This window comes from Hypanus sabinus, unplaced genomic scaffold (assembly GCF_030144855.1).
Source record: "Hypanus sabinus isolate sHypSab1 unplaced genomic scaffold, sHypSab1.hap1 scaffold_2000, whole genome shotgun sequence".
Taxonomy (NCBI): domain Eukaryota; kingdom Metazoa; phylum Chordata; class Chondrichthyes; order Myliobatiformes; family Dasyatidae; genus Hypanus; species Hypanus sabinus.
Genome location: NW_026780100.1, coordinates 634 through 15,919, shown reverse-complemented (window position 1 = coordinate 15,919; position 15,286 = coordinate 634). Strand labels below are relative to the sequence as shown.

The 15,286-nt window shown below is 47.2% G+C and overlaps 1 protein-coding gene across 2 annotated transcripts; it reads right to left on the bottom strand.

Annotated features, from left to right (window-relative positions):
- Positions 1–2,329: 2,329 nt before the first annotated feature.
- On the bottom strand, positions 2,330–13,168 carry LOC132387579 (NACHT, LRR and PYD domains-containing protein 3-like). Of its 2 annotated transcripts, XM_059959963.1 has the most exons (9): positions 13,082–13,168; positions 11,691–11,857; positions 10,607–10,778; positions 10,442–10,507; positions 4,773–6,510; positions 3,839–3,925; positions 3,513–3,683; positions 3,223–3,390; positions 2,330–3,058 (listed from the first exon to the last, which is right to left on the bottom strand). In XM_059959963.1, exons 1-9 carry the CDS (start codon positions 13,104–13,106, stop codon positions 2,971–2,973), a joined length of 2,682 nt encoding a protein of 893 aa, XP_059815946.1. In that variant the 5' UTR covers positions 13,107–13,168; the 3' UTR covers positions 2,330–2,970. The 2 variants fall into 2 exon arrangements, with proteins under 2 accessions (XP_059815946.1, XP_059815947.1); XM_059959964.1 differs by lacking the exons at positions 11,691–11,857; positions 13,082–13,168 and having other exon boundaries at positions 2,331–3,058; positions 10,612–10,738.
- Between the last annotated feature and the right edge of the window lie 2,118 nt (positions 13,169–15,286).

The window sequence follows — 15,286 nt, the reverse complement described above, 5'->3', positions numbered from 1 at the left end:
GGTGCAGAACATATCTAAAGCAAAAGCACTATGAGTAGTAGAATAAGGCAGAATCATGAGAGAGGTGATGGGCAGCTAGAAGAGGAGACAGACTGAACATGGGATTGAGGAAGGGAATTACTGGAAGTTGGAGAGTTCGATGTTCATAACAAGGGGCTCGAGGCTACCCAGACGGTATATGAGATGTTGCTCCTCCAGCCTGAGTTTGACCTCAACATGGCAGTAGAGGAGGCCATGTATGGCCATATCCAAATGGAAATGTGAAGCAGATTGAAGTGAGTGGGAACCGGCAGATCCTGTCTCGACTAAGCGGTCCCCAATCTGCGTCGGGTCTCACTGATGTAGAGTTGGCCGCACCGGGAGAAACGGATGCAATAGATTACCTCAACAGACTCACCAGTGAAGTGTTGCCTCACCTGGGAAGACTGTTTGGGGCCCTGAATGGTGGTGAGAGAGGAGGTGCAGGGACAGCTGTAGCACTTACACTTGCAAGGATAAGTACCAGGTGGGAGATCTGTGGGGAGGGACGTGTGGACCAGGCAGTCGTGGAGGGAATGATCCTTGCGAAAAGCAGAGGGGTAGAGAGGGAAAGATGCCCTTAGTGGTGGGCTCCTGTTGAATGTGGCAGAAGTTGCGGAGGATAATATACTGGATCCGGAGGCTGGTGGGGTGGTAGATGACGACAAGGAGACTCAGACCCTGTTATAGTGACGGGAGGATGGGGTGAGGGCCAAAGTGCAGGAAATGGAGGATATGCGGGTAAGGGCATCATTGATGACGGCAGAAGGCAAACCACAATTCTTAAAGAAAGAGGACATTTGAGATCACCTGGAATGGAAAGCTTCATCCTGGAAGCAGATGCGGCGGAGACGGAGGAACTGGGAATAGGGAATAGAATTTTTGCATTTGGCAGGGTAGGAAGAGGTATAATCTAGGTAGTTATGGGAGTCAGTGGGTTTATAGAAGATGTCAGTTTTCAGTCTATCTCCAGAGATGGAGACCGAGAGATCGAGAAAGGGGAGAGAAGTGCCCAAGATGGACCGAGTGAATTTGCGGGCTGGGTGCAAGTTAAAGGCAAAGTCAATGAAATTGACAAGCTCATTATGGGTGCAGGAAGCAGCACCAATGTAGTCGTCAATGTATCGAAGGAAAAGTTGGGGAGCAGTACCAGTATAGATTTGCAGCATAGATTGTTGCACATAACCCACGAAGAGGCAGGCATAACTGGGGCCCATGCGAGTTCCCATAGATACACCCTTGGTCTGAAGAAAGTGGGAAGAGCCGAAAGAGAAGTTATTAAGTGTGAGTACCAGTTCCGCCAATCTGAGGAGAGTAGTGGTGTTGGGGAACTGGTGAGGTCTATTGTACAGAAAGTAGCGGAGGGCTTTGAGGCCTTCTTGATGGGGAATGAAGTGTATAAGGAATGGACATCCATGGTGAAAATGAATCGGTCAGGACTGGGGCACTGGAAGTTATTGAAGAGGTGGCGGACATGGGATGTATCCCGGATGTAGGTAGGGAGGGACTGAACTATGGGTGACAAAATGGAGTCAAGGTAGGCAGATACAAGTTCGATGGGACATGAGCGGGCCGAAACTATAGGCCTACCAGGACAGTCAGTCTTATGGATCTTGGGGAGGAGGTCAAAGCGAGCGGAGTGTGTGAATTATGAGTTTTTTGGCTGAGGATGGAACGTCTCCGTAGTTGATAAGGGCAGTGATGGTATGGGAAACAATGGTTTGATAATTTTTGGTGGGGTTCTGTTCCACCATTCAGGGCCCCAAACAGTCCTTCCAGGTGAGGCAACACTTCACTTGTGAGTCTGTTGGGGTCATCTATTGCATCCGGTGCTCCCGGTGCGGCCTCCCCTACATCGGCAAGACACGATGCAGATTGGGGGACCGCTCCGTCCGCCACAACAGACAGGACCTCCTGGTTGCCACTCACTTCAGCTCTCCTTCACATTCCCATTCGGATATGTCCATACATGGCCTTCTCTACTGCCATGATGAGGTCAAACTTCGGTTGGAGGAACAACACCTCATCTACAGTCTGGGTAGTCTCCAGCCCCTTGGTATATACATTGAATTCTCTAACTTGCGGTAATTCCCTCCTTATCCCTTCCACCATCCCACCTTCACTCTGTCTCCTCTTCTAGCTGCCTGTCACCTCTGTCACGATTCTGCCTTCTACTACCCATAGTGTTTTCCCCTTAGATTCCTCCTTCACCTTTTCTGCCTATCCCCACCTTGCTTCCCCTCCCCCAGCCCTTGATCTTTCCTCTCATTGGTTTTTCACCTGGCACATTCCACCCTCCCCCCACCTTCTTTATAGGGCCAGTGACCTCTCCTTCTTTAGTACTGACGGAGGGTTTCGGCTCGAAACGTTGACTGCTCCTTTCAACGGATACTGCCCGACCTGCTGAGTTTCTCCAGCTTTTTTGTACGTCAGTGATTTTATTGACTTCATCTTGACAAACGTTCAAAGCTACATTAAACAATGTGTGAGCTGCTGACGTGTGGGAATAAATAAGCTGCTCCCGACTCGCTCACAGTCACACACAATTAACTGACCGGCGACAACGCGTGACAGTTTGAATAATCAGTCCCGTTTCTCACCTTCACTCTGCATCGGGGAACCGATGATTATAAAATCACACTTCAGGGCCCTGTCCGAGATTGCTGCAGATCCAGGGTCATTGCCGAGGGATTTGTCTATTTAACATCATTATATTGGCCAGGATGTTCTCAGCTCAAAGTGAGTAAAAGGATTCTCTCCCAGGGACACTGGTTTCCCAGATCTAACCCGGCCCCCTGGGCTCTTCCTCTCTGTGTAATTCCCCGGCACGCCATTTGGAGCAGCTGTTGAATCCGGACACGTGCAGCTGGATAGGATGCGGAATTGCGTCACTACTGGATCGCTTTGGACGTCACAGAGTGTGAGACTGGAGCTAGTTCACCATTCAGATGTTCACAGATCAACTGTCAGTCCGGGTCTGGGTTCCTGCAGAGATCTCAGTTCCTTCCCACCAGTCTGACTGAACTGATTCCTCCACAAGCTAAAACAGATGGGAGAATAAAGATGAAATAAACAGATTACACAACAGTGTCAGTAACAGGGGACCGGGGTTAACGTTTCAACAACACTCACAGACAAATATCACCAGTAAACCCGCGGATCCGCTGATATTTTATTACATTGAACATTAACACAAATACTCACTCGATCAGCTTCAGACTCGGGAGGGCCAATATGAGGCGGCGGAGAGCGGGGACAGATCGGTCCGTGAGCGAGTTGAATCCCAGCTCCAGCTCCGTCAGTGATATGTTTGTACTGAGAGCAGAGGCAAGATCCTCGGCACCAGAATCTGTGAGACCGATATCCCTCAGCCTGGAGGTGAGGATGAAGGACACAGAGAGACAGGAGACTGTAACACAAGTACTGATCACATTAATGTTCAGTGTCAGACACCCAGTGACTGTAAACACAATCTCCCACAGTCTGGTACTTACCCCAGTTTCTCTATTCCACACTTGGGGTTTGTCAGAGCCACAGACACCAGCTTTATTCCTGAATCTCCCAGTTCATTATAACCCAGGCCCAGCTCCGTCAGTGATGGGTTTGTTCTGAGTGCGGAGGCGAGATCCTCAGCACCACAATATGTGAGACCGACATCCCAGAGCCTGGAGATGAGAGAGACTGAGGGTGAAGGACACAGAGAGACAGGAGATGGTACAAATCCCTAGTGCTTATCAGTTATACAATTACTGATCACATTCATGTTCAATATCAGACACCCAGTGACTGTAAACACAATCTCTCACAGTCTGGTACTTACCACAGTTTCTGTATTTTACACTCCGGGTTCCTCAGAGCCGCAGACACCAGTTTCACTCCTGAATCTCCCAGTTCATTTCCCCCAAGGCTAAACACAAACAGACAAATTGATGAACAAAGTGATTCAAGCCGTGGGTCTGGGGGAATTTCTCTCACTCGGATATTTCAGGAAATATTAACCACTTCAGCAAATCACTGAACGGAGTACGCATCACTGCCCAGCTCCAGGGTATTCACTGAATATCAGTAATGTAGTCTGTCGGTGTGACCCTGTAAACTCCACATAATCTCATTCCCCGATGGCTAGAAAAATGTTCCTGATATGAGAGCGTTGGGAGTATCAGGGATGAAGGATGATAGAAAGTCCCACAGTGAGGAAAATTTGTGAAAGGGAATGTGTCGATGGGAGATGGTGGAAGAGACCCCACCTGAGGGAAAGAGGTGGGAAGAGAAAACCTGCAGGAGAAAGAGAGGAAATAGTAAACATCCCGTAGGAGGAATGAGGATGAGGATGAGAGATTCCGCAGGAGTAAGGGATATGGGTAAAAGGAGATCCCGAAGGGAAAAAATGGGAATGGGGAAGAGATCCCACGGGGGGAAAGGGGATGGGAAATACAGATCCCTCGGGAGGATACCAAAGGGAAGAGATAACTGCAGAAGATTAGAGGATGCAGAAATAGATTTTACGGGATGGGTCTTTCTGAATTGAGGACCACAATCGGGAGGAGATGCCCAATGATCTGATGAAGTCTCCAACATCTCGTCACAAGGTAACACAGAACCCTCCCGTCTTTGGAGAATTACTGACCGATCCCCTGGGTATTTGTCACTATTCTTCACAATCTGATTTACAACTGTTTAACCCAAATTGTTTTACTTTGAAACAACACAACGGAACTGTTTCACAGTTCAGAGTGAAAGATAAATCAAGTTACCTCAACTCCTGGCACTTGTGCAGCCCGGGTCCCAGCCGCTGGATTCCTTCACACTGAATGTGACAGCCCTGCAGGTCGAGGTGTTTTATTGTATCACAGAGTCCGATGACATGAGACAGGACCGCGCAGTCAATCGGGGTCAGTGCCATTCCACTGAATGAGAGTTTGTTCACAGATCCCAGTGCGGCCTGAGCCAGTCCACGATTCTGAGACTCAAACAGGTAGTGCAGTGTGTTCAGGAGGCTCCTTTTACGAGATGCAATCCTCGTGTTTCCACTCTGTCGTTTAACCTCCTCCTTCACCCAGTCAATCACCCGGCAGGTTGTTTGATGAGGAAATGGACCCAGAAACACCTCCAGGCCCCGAGCTGTCATTGGGGAGGAGAGACCAGCCACAAAACGGAGGAATACCTCAAACCGCCCATCTGTCATGTTGTGGGTTTCAGTGAGGAATTTCAGGATATCCTTGGGATGTAGGGTCAGGAATTGTGCGACTGCAGCTACAAACTCTTGGATGGTGAGGTGTGGGAATGTGTACACCACGCTCTGGGCAGAATCCTCTCTCTCCAAAAGCTCCATCAGGAACCCGGACAGGAACTGGGAAGGCTGCAGATTGTAACTGATCAAATCTCCATATGTAAATATGATCTTCCTCTCGGACACTCCTCTGAAGGCCATCTGACCAACCCTGAGTAACACATCACGGGGTTTCTCAATCTCACGGCTGTGGTTCTTCAGGATGTTGTAAATATAGTACGAGTACAGTTGGGTGATCGTCTTGGGAACTCGCTGCGGGTCCCGGACTCTTTGTGTGAAGAAGGGGCCCAGTGCCAGAGCGAGGATCCAGCAGTAGGAGGGGTTGTAGCTCATGGTGTACAGGATCTCATTCTCCTTCACGTGTTTGAAAACAGCTTCTGCCACCGTCTGATCTTCAAAATACCTGATGAAATATTCCTTCCGTTCCTCACCAACAAATCCCAGGATTTCAGCCCAGACGCTGATCTTGGCTTTATCCAATAAATGTAACGCAGTGGGACGGGTGGTCACCAGCACTGAACACCCTGGGAGCAGCTTGCCCTGGATTAAACTGTACAAAATGTCAGACACTTCACACCACCACTCGGGATCTGGGCATTGGTGCTTGGGTTCTGTATCTCTTTGACTGTCAGCAAAATCAATTCTGTGCTCGAATTCATCCAGACCATCAAATATAAACAGCAATCCCTCTGGATTCTTCCAAACATCTCTCAGGATATTCCCAAAGTAAGGATATTGATCCTGAATTAGTTGCCTCAGGTTTTTTCTGCAGTTAATAGAGTTTAAATCCCGGAATTTGAAACTGAAGACAAACTGGAATTGTTGGTATATTTTCCCCATGGCCCAATCATAAACAATCTTTTGTACCATTGTTGTTTTCCCGATCCCCGGGACTCCAGCCACTGCTGCTGAACTCCCAGATTTGGATTTACTCCGGGAAAAGCTGCTCTGGAACAACTGATCAGTCCGGATTTTTTCCAGCTTTCTGCGGAGATGTTTCTCTCTCCACTCCTCGTGGTCTCTGCCTCTTGCCAGCAGCTCATGTTCCACCAGTCTCCGATCTCGAACAGTAGAAATGACCGTGAGCTCAGCGTATCGATCAACCAGCTGGAAAACCTTCACCTTCTCCGTCATCAGGATCGTATTCGCTCTCAGTTTTTCAGTTTGTGCCCGTAGAGTCTCCTTGTGTTTCTGTTGAGCATCTTCCATGGAAACAGAGATAAAATGTTAAATGCTTCAACTCAGAACTCACTATTTAAGTAGACAAGGATTAGCTCAAAGGTTTTGCATTATTTGAACTTATCACTGGATTTTCTTACACTGAATTAAGTTTGATTATCAGACCCCAAAGTGGACGGAGAGGCATGGGCCAGATAATCATCAGATCATCACATTTCCACATTGATTGTTCAGTGAAGTTGAGTTTTCCCTGGTAGTTTACTGAGCCCCGACTAGACAAACTCCCACTACTGCCACTTCTATCATTGTTCTGTGGAAAAACTTTCAAAGCCCGGTGTTGATGTGGACTTTGGAGATAGAGAAAATGATAGTGGGCATTCTGTCAACGGAATAGGTAACGGGAATCACAGCTCCCCCTCCCCTCTCACCATCACTGATTCAAAATAAAAAGGAATACATTTGTGGATCTGTGGTGTGGTAGAAGATTAGAAACTTGGAAAACCTACAGCACAATACAAGTCCTTCGGCCCACAAAGCTGTGCCGAACACGTGCTTACCTTACAGTTTACCTGGGTTTACCCATAGCCCTCTATTTTTCTAAGCTCCATGTAGCCATCCAGAGGATGTACTCACCACTCTCTGAGCCCCTGACATCTCCTCTGTACCTGCTTCCAAGCAACATAAAACTATGTCCTCTCGTGCTAGCCATTTCAGCACTGGGAAAAAGCCTCTGACTATCCACACGATCAACAGCTTTCATCACTTTATACACCTCTATCAGGTCACCTCTCATCCTTCCTCACCCCAAGGAGAAATGGCCAGTTTCACTCAACCTATTCTCATAGGGCATGCACCCAATACAGTTAACATCCTTGTAAATCTCCACTGCACCCTTTCTATAGTTTCCATATCCTTCCCATAGTGAGGTGACCAGAACTGAGCACAGTACTCCAAGTGGTGTCTGACCAGGGTCCTATATAACTGCCACTTTACCTCTCGGCTCTTGAACTCAATCCCACGGTTGATGAAGGCCAATGCGCTGTATGCCTTCTTAACCACAGAGTCAAACTCCACAGCAGCATTGAGTGTCCTATGCCAACCTATTCCTCTATCCTGTAACGCCATCGGATTTTATCTTGTTAAGTAGATTCATGAGTTAACTTATAATACGCCTTATGAAAATATAATGACATGCACTGCATCTCCTTTGTCCACCCTGTTTGGAATGTCCTCAATGAACTCTAGCAGATCTATCAGGCAAGATTTCCCTTCATATTAACTATGTTGACTTTGACTTATTTTATAATTAGGCTGTAAATACCTCAGAACCTCAATCTTAATAATAGACTCTCACACTTCCCCAACCACTAAGGTTGGGCAAACTGCTCTATAATTTCACAATCAAGAGAGAATCTGTAGATGCTGAAAACGCAGCAACACACACAAAATGCTGGAGGAACTCGGAAGGCCAGGCTGCATCTATGGAAAAAAAGTATAGTTGACGTTCCGGGCTTAAACACTTCGGTAGGTCTGGAAACAAAACGCTGGGGAGTAGAATTGAAAAGTGTGGTGGGGGGGGAGGGGGCAGGTGTGGGGAGGAGAGGGGAGAGAGAATTACCAGGCGATGGGTGAAACTTGGAGGGGGAGGGTTGAAGTTGATTGGTTAAAGAGACAGAAGGCCATGAAAGAAAGAGAAAATAAAACAACTTTTTTTTTAAATCTTATTCCTTGGCTTTTACCCAGTCACTAACTGTCTCCTAACGTTCCCTTTACATTAGGCTCCCTGATAAGATCTGGGTCTCACAATGTATCTGAAACCTGCCAGGGGTATGTGGCTTCTCTTAGTGTGTCAGGACCCAATCAGGGTTGTGTGGGGTCTCACAGTGTGTCAGGACCCTGCCAGGAGTGTGTGGGGTCTCACAGTGCGGCAGGACACTGTCAGGTACGTTTGGGGTCTCAGTTCAATCTATTCAGATGTGATAGGCAACGTAGGAAAACATTGATCTTGCACACATTTAATTTAGAGAATGTGACACTGGTAGAAATGATGTTCAATAATCAGGGAGTATATCTGTTTCCTGTTCAGAAATGGGTGTGGTAATTTCACTGTTGGCCCTGTTCCTTCTGTAAACCAGATGAAGGACAATGAGGAACAAGTTTGTAGTGATTTACTAAACCCGTGTTCAGGGACACTGAGGGGTTTCTTTGACTGCATGTGGACTGGAACAGCATTAACAGAGGTGACAGAGACGTGAGTAGTTTGTAAACTTCCTGATTGGTCTATCTCTGGTACCAAATTCAAATTATCATCTCTGGGATTTGTTCCTGTAAGTGAGAGAGACTGAACCAGGGTTCTGGCCGAGATTCCCTATATTTATTTTAAGAGCTTCGAATAATCAAATAAAACATGGTCTGATGCAATATTAATAAGTTTTGCGATATTTGTCCTTCCTATGCTCTGTCCTCTGTTCAATGTGTAGTTGACTGATCCAACTCAGTCTGCGATGATGAACCCTTACAATCTCTTTAGCCCATGCACTGCCGCGCGCTCCATTTTCACAGGCATGATGGGCTTATGGATGTAGTAAGCTTCTCATCCAGATGGTCACAATTTAAGTAATTGCAACATTATTTATAGATATTTTCAGTCCTTTCCACATTCCATTCCGCAATCCAAAAACCTTCGGTTTCTCTGTCCTAATTCTCATCTCTTCACCTTCCACAGTGTCCAGCACACAAACCGGCACACATCAATTTCAGCTTCTGTGAACTGAGCTGAAGAATTTGTCTCCGATCTCACCCTCAGTAATCCTGTCTCACTGCTAGAATTCCCAGGATTATTGATTTGGAAATTAAACTGGATACCTTTAGCAATGTTTGCACTAAGTGAGTGTAGATGTGAAGAGAGCAGGGTTCATATGCTGCTTTGCTGATTAAAGTGACGTTATTATTACTATTCTATGAATAGAACTTCAATGGATGAGCAACTCGAAAAAACAAAAATAATCTAAAGAAACTGAAGTCGTTTAGAAAATGGTTAAGGGTGAGGCTATCCTGGAGCGGATAGTCGCTGGCAAGAGAAGGATTTGACTTTTTGATATGAAGAAATATTCTTTTTTTTGTCATTCTCCAAATTGCCCCCTTTTCCACTCAAACTCCGCTGGGGATCTGTAGTTGCAGGCCCCAGAGCGGTGTGACCACCTTCCTCAAACTCGCCAGCTCTCTGCCCCTTTCCTCAAAATGTCCTGTGAAAACTCTCCCTCTGGCAAACACGTTTCCCTGTGTCTCACTGTGTTCTCTGTCACAGTGCCAATATTTACCTGGTCAGACCCTCGTGGCTCAACAACTGAACCGCCCGACGCAAATTACAACCGTTGGTGGAAACGGAGGTCAAATTTCATCTTGATGAACTCCGCCTCAGCCTCATCGGGGTCATTGCGTACCGTTCCGATTGCCCCACTACCGGAGGGATGTTGAGGCTTTAGAGAGGGAGCAGAAGAGGTTTACCACGATGCTCTCTGGTTTAGAGGGCATGTGCTATCATGAGAGGCTGGATAAAATTAGATTGTCATCTCTGGATCATCGGAGGCTGAGGGGAGCTCTGACAAATGTTTGCCACATTAAGAGAGGCATAAATAGAGTGAACAGAGAGAATCGTTTTCTGAATGTCTCAAATGCTATTGAAGGTGAGAGGGTGTAGAGTGAAGGGGGAAGAGTCATCGATGCCTGGAAAGCACTGACTGGAAAGGTGGTAGACGTAAATTTTTTGAAGCTTCTAAGAGATGTTTGGTTAGGTACATGGATAAAGGAAGATGGAGGCATATGGAGATGGAGTCGGAAGGGGAGATTAGAGTTTGGGTTTGATTTACTTGTTAGCTGTTTCGGCACAATATTATTTGCCTAATGGCCTATTCCTCTGTTATACTCTTGAATTTTCAACACATGTTCACTCACCTTTCAATTCACTGAGAATCTTGAGTAAACCATGAGTGGGATTTGATCGATGGGATGGATCAGAACCTGTTTGAATTTAAACACATTAAGGGGATAATTTATGGAAAATTGTGAAGTGTAATGTTTTGCAACTCAAATTTGAATTAATTACTGATATTATCTCACCATACATCTGTATTTCCTTCAATATTTTGTCAAACTTTGGGACACCAATCCGCATTTTGACAAATGTTTCCCACATCACCCTGCGGGCGCGGGAGCCTTTCTCCATCACCAGGCTCAGAAGGAGTTTAGAACTGTCCGCCCGCTCTCCCTTATCAGCGAGATCAGAGATTTTCTGTGAAGAGTAACAGTGAACATATTGGGGACTGACAGATTCACACAGTGAATGAGAAGTAAATGATGTGCTCAGTAACGGGATCACACTGAGCAGTGACCCGGACGGGTGCTGATCCTGTCTGGACATGGACTGTACATTCTGAGTGCAGAGCACACGGAGGGACATTCACCGGGAACCTGGTCCACCAGTCAATGAGATCCTGGCTGGTCTGTGACCGCTTCGTTGACGTGGCTCCAAATCCATAAATAATTCCTCACCAGATTTGACCGTGTAAAACAGAAATCAGAAAATAACGATCACAGATGAAGAAAGAAGTCAGGAGGCTTTTCATAACAGAGTGAGCAGTCTCGGAGAGGTTGCAGAAAAGATGATGTGATTCCTCCTTCAGACCACCAGTGTCCAACATGACAGCGGATTACCGGCTGACACCAGATTCATTTCCTTTCCCTTTTTCAGTGGAGGTTTCTTCAGTGATTACACATTACAACATGGCGGCATTCCCCGATTCACACTGTTTGCAGTTTCAGACTCTAATGGAATCATCTCCTCTCAGAACAGAACACACTCAAGCTCCTGTGGCACCCACTAATGATGTCCTGATTCTCATTGATATCCTGCTGTTAGGCTGCATGATCTTTCCAAATCCAAACCTCCTGTCATATTTCCATTTAATACTGTAAGACCGCACAACTGTCACTTGCTCAACTCAATCTGAGCAGCTACCCACCAGTCTGCAGGGTCTTTGCGCCCCTTTCTATCACTGGTTCAGATTCACATCTTTGAGATTGCATGTACAATATTTATTTCCCAGTTGTTCTTTTCTCTGATTTAATATCTAATGAGTCAGAGGTCCGACACCCATCAGTCTTGTGATGTGTGAAAATTCAAACCCATTCTCCTCCCACTCACCCGATGTTCCTCTCCGCTGAACTGATTCTCGGCCGTTAACGCCAGGCTCACTCCGTGCACCCCTCCTTCCATCGCCTGCTCCAGCCTGTCCCGGTAGAAACCCGTCAGCTGCAGGAGCTGGGAATCATTCCAGCTTGCCAAGAGCTCAGTGATCTCTGAGCTCGGACCTGTGAAGCACAATGGTGAAAATTAAAAAACTTACTGACCACATATTCGGAGGCAACTTTATCTCTGGAACCAAAAGATGGTGCACCAGGTCACCAAACACAGTCCAAGATATATTTAAAGGGTGGGAGGGAGGAATAGGTGTGGTTGGTGAAATGAGTGCAGGCTGGGTGGGGGTTCAGATCGAGCAGGGTTGTGGTGGGGCTTAGCAACATCTGTTGAAGGCTGCCCTTTCTAGTCCCCAGCAATATACCTCTCTGTTTTGGAAGGACTCTGCTTATTGCTGAGAATATAGTAACCCATCACCATCACTCTCCTGGTACTGCCCATCACCACCGCTTGGCTCTGAGTTACTGGCTGCCTGCCTGGTCAACCCCTTCCTCCGCAAATCTCTGGAATATCTCACAAAATGCTGCAGGTACTCAGCAGGTCAGGCAGCATCTATGGAGGAGAATAAACAATCAACGTATCGAGACAAGGCCCTTCATCAGACTGGAAATGAGGGGACAGGAATTTTAGATATTGTCACATTACTTTCTATTCCTTGTGATCCTGATCTGAAACATTAACTGTTTATTCCCCTCCATGGATGCTGCCTGACCTGCCGATTTCCACCAATATTCTCTGTGTCATTGTGCTGCTCAAAACTTTCAGCATCTGCAGAATGTCTTGCATTCTGAATACACTCTGTTTTAATGTCTGTCTCGGTTTGCAAGATGAGCAAAAAGCAGACAGTTATTGCACCCCTTCCACATGTGACTGTTCTGCCAGAAGGTCAGGCAGCATCTATCGAGGAGAATAAACAACCAACATTTAGGGTGCTTCATCAGACTGGAAATGAAGGGACAGAAATTCTAGATATTGCCACATTATTTTCTATATTTTGCGGTCCTGATCTGAAACATTAACTGTTTATTTCTTTCCATGGATGCTGAGTTCAGCCAATATTTTGTGTCTTTGTGTTGCTCAAAACTTTCAGCATCTACAGAATGTCTTGTGCTCTGGAAAACCTCACTGTTTTATTGTGCATCACTGTCTGTTTGAAGAGCAAACAGCAGACAGTAATTGTGCTCCTTCCACATGTGACTGTTCCCCCAGAGATGTTACCTCTCAGTCTCATCTCTCTGCTCAGTTTTTACAAATATTTTGTGAATTGCTGATATTGGAATAAACTCAGACAAGGTGTCAAGGAAATATTTAAAAATTAAAATAACTTGCTAACATACCCATGTCCTTTCCTGATCTTGACATCACTGGAACTTCTCTCCTGCCCACTCCTTGAGCCAATTTGAGGACAGTTGTGGTCAGATTTTGATGGTCTGTAACAAACAAAATTAACAGTAGGGTCAGATATTAATTGAGGTGTAAAGCAGAACACTGCTTTGTTTTTCAACTGAGGCAAACATTTCCAAATATCTTGGACCTAACCACTAAAGGATTGACACAGCCAGATCCACCCTCAGACTGCTCTCCTCATGGATTGTGCACCGTGTTGGGATTCTCCGGGGTATCTACTCACTATATTGCAGGCAAACCCTTATTAGGTAAAAATCTTGTGCCCTGGAGGGATGTTCCAATGGAATGGCGAGTGTGGTCATCCTACCACAGTTTAACATTGCCTGGCATTGACACCTATGGCAATATATCATTTGACTCTATAGAGAAACACTCTGACATCCTGAACAATGCAATCTCACCCATAGTATCATAATATCTTGTCCTGAACCACTATCATTTTTCCAGCAGGAATTTAAAATCATTAAAAACTCAGTCAAGATTTCTTTAAGCATATCACCTGGCTATTATATGACACCCTGTCAGGTGTGTGTAGTCTGACAGTGTGTCAAGACTCTGTCAGGGGTGTGTGGCATCTCACAGTTTGTCAGGACCCTACCAGGGGTATGTGGAGTCTCATAGTGTGTTGGGACCCTGTTAGGGGTCTGTGCGGTCTCTCAGTGTGTCAGGACCCTGTCAGGCGTGTGTGGCATCTCACAGTGTGTCAGGACCCTATCAAAGGTCTGTGGGGTCTCACAGTGTGTCAGGACACTGCCAGGGGTGTGTGAGGTCTCACAGTGCGTCAGGACCCTGTCAGGCGTGTTTGGGATCTCAAACCGCGTCCAGAACACGTCAGGGTTGTTTGGGGTCTCACAGTGTATCTGAACACTACCAGGTTTGTGTGACATCTCACAATGTGTCAGGACCCTGTCAAGGGTCTGTGGGGTCTCTCAGTGTGTCAGGACCCGGCTGGGGTGTTTGGGATCTCAAACCGTGTCCGGAACATGTCAGGGGAGTGTGGGGTCTCACAGTGTGTCAAAACACTACCAGGGATGTGTGGCTTCTCACAGTGTAGCGGGACCCTGTCAAGGGTCTGTACTCTCTCACAGTGTCTCATAACCCTGTCAGGGGTGTCTGGGATCTCAAAACGTGTCCGGAATGTGTGGGGTCTCACAGTGTATCAGGAACCTGACAGGCGTGTATGGGGTCTCACAGCATGTCAGGACCCTGCTGGGGGTATGTGGAGTCTCACAGTCTGTTTGAACACTGCCAGGGGCGAATGGTGTCTCACAGTTTGTCAGAATCCTGCCACAGGTGTGTGGGGTCTCACAGTGTGTCAGGTCCCTGTCAGGGGTGTGTGGGGTCTCATAGTGTGTCAGGACCCTGTCAGGGGTGTGTGGGGTCTAACAGTGTGTCAGGATCCTGTCAGGTGTGTGTGGGGTCTCACAGTGTGTCAGGACCCTGTCAGGTGTGTGTGGGGTCTCACAGTGTGTCAGGATCCTGTCAGGGGTGTGTGGGGTCTCATAGTGTGTCAGGACCCTGTCAGGGGTGTGTGGGGTCTAACAGTGTGTCAGGATCCTGTCAGGTGTGTGTGGGGTCTCACAGTGTGTCAGGACCCTGTCAGGGGTGTGTGGGAACTCACAGTGTGTCAGGACCCTGTCAGGGGTGTGTGGGGTTTCACAGTGTGTCAGGACCCTGTCAGGGGTGTGTGGGGCTCACAGTGTGTCACGATCCTGCCAGAGGTGTGTGGGGTTTCACAGTGTGTTTGGGCACTGCCAGGGGTCTTTGGGATCTCATAGTGTGTCAGAACACTACCAGGGATTTGTGGCCTCTCACAGTGTGTCAGGGCCCTATCAAGGGTCTGTGGTGTCTCACAGTGTGTCAGGACACTGCCAGGTGTGTGTGGGGTCTCACAGTGTGACAGGACCCTGTCGTGGGTGCTTGGGATTTCAAACCATGTCCGGAAAATGTCAGGGGTGTGTGGGGTCTCACAGTGAGTCAGGACCCTGTCAGGGTCGTGTGTGGTCTGACAGTGTGTCAAGACCCTGCCTGGGCTGTGTGGGGTCTCACAGTGTGTCAGGACCCTGTCAGGGGTGTGTGGAGTCTCACAGTGTGTCAGGACCCTGTCAGGGGTGTGTGGGATCTCACAGTGTGTC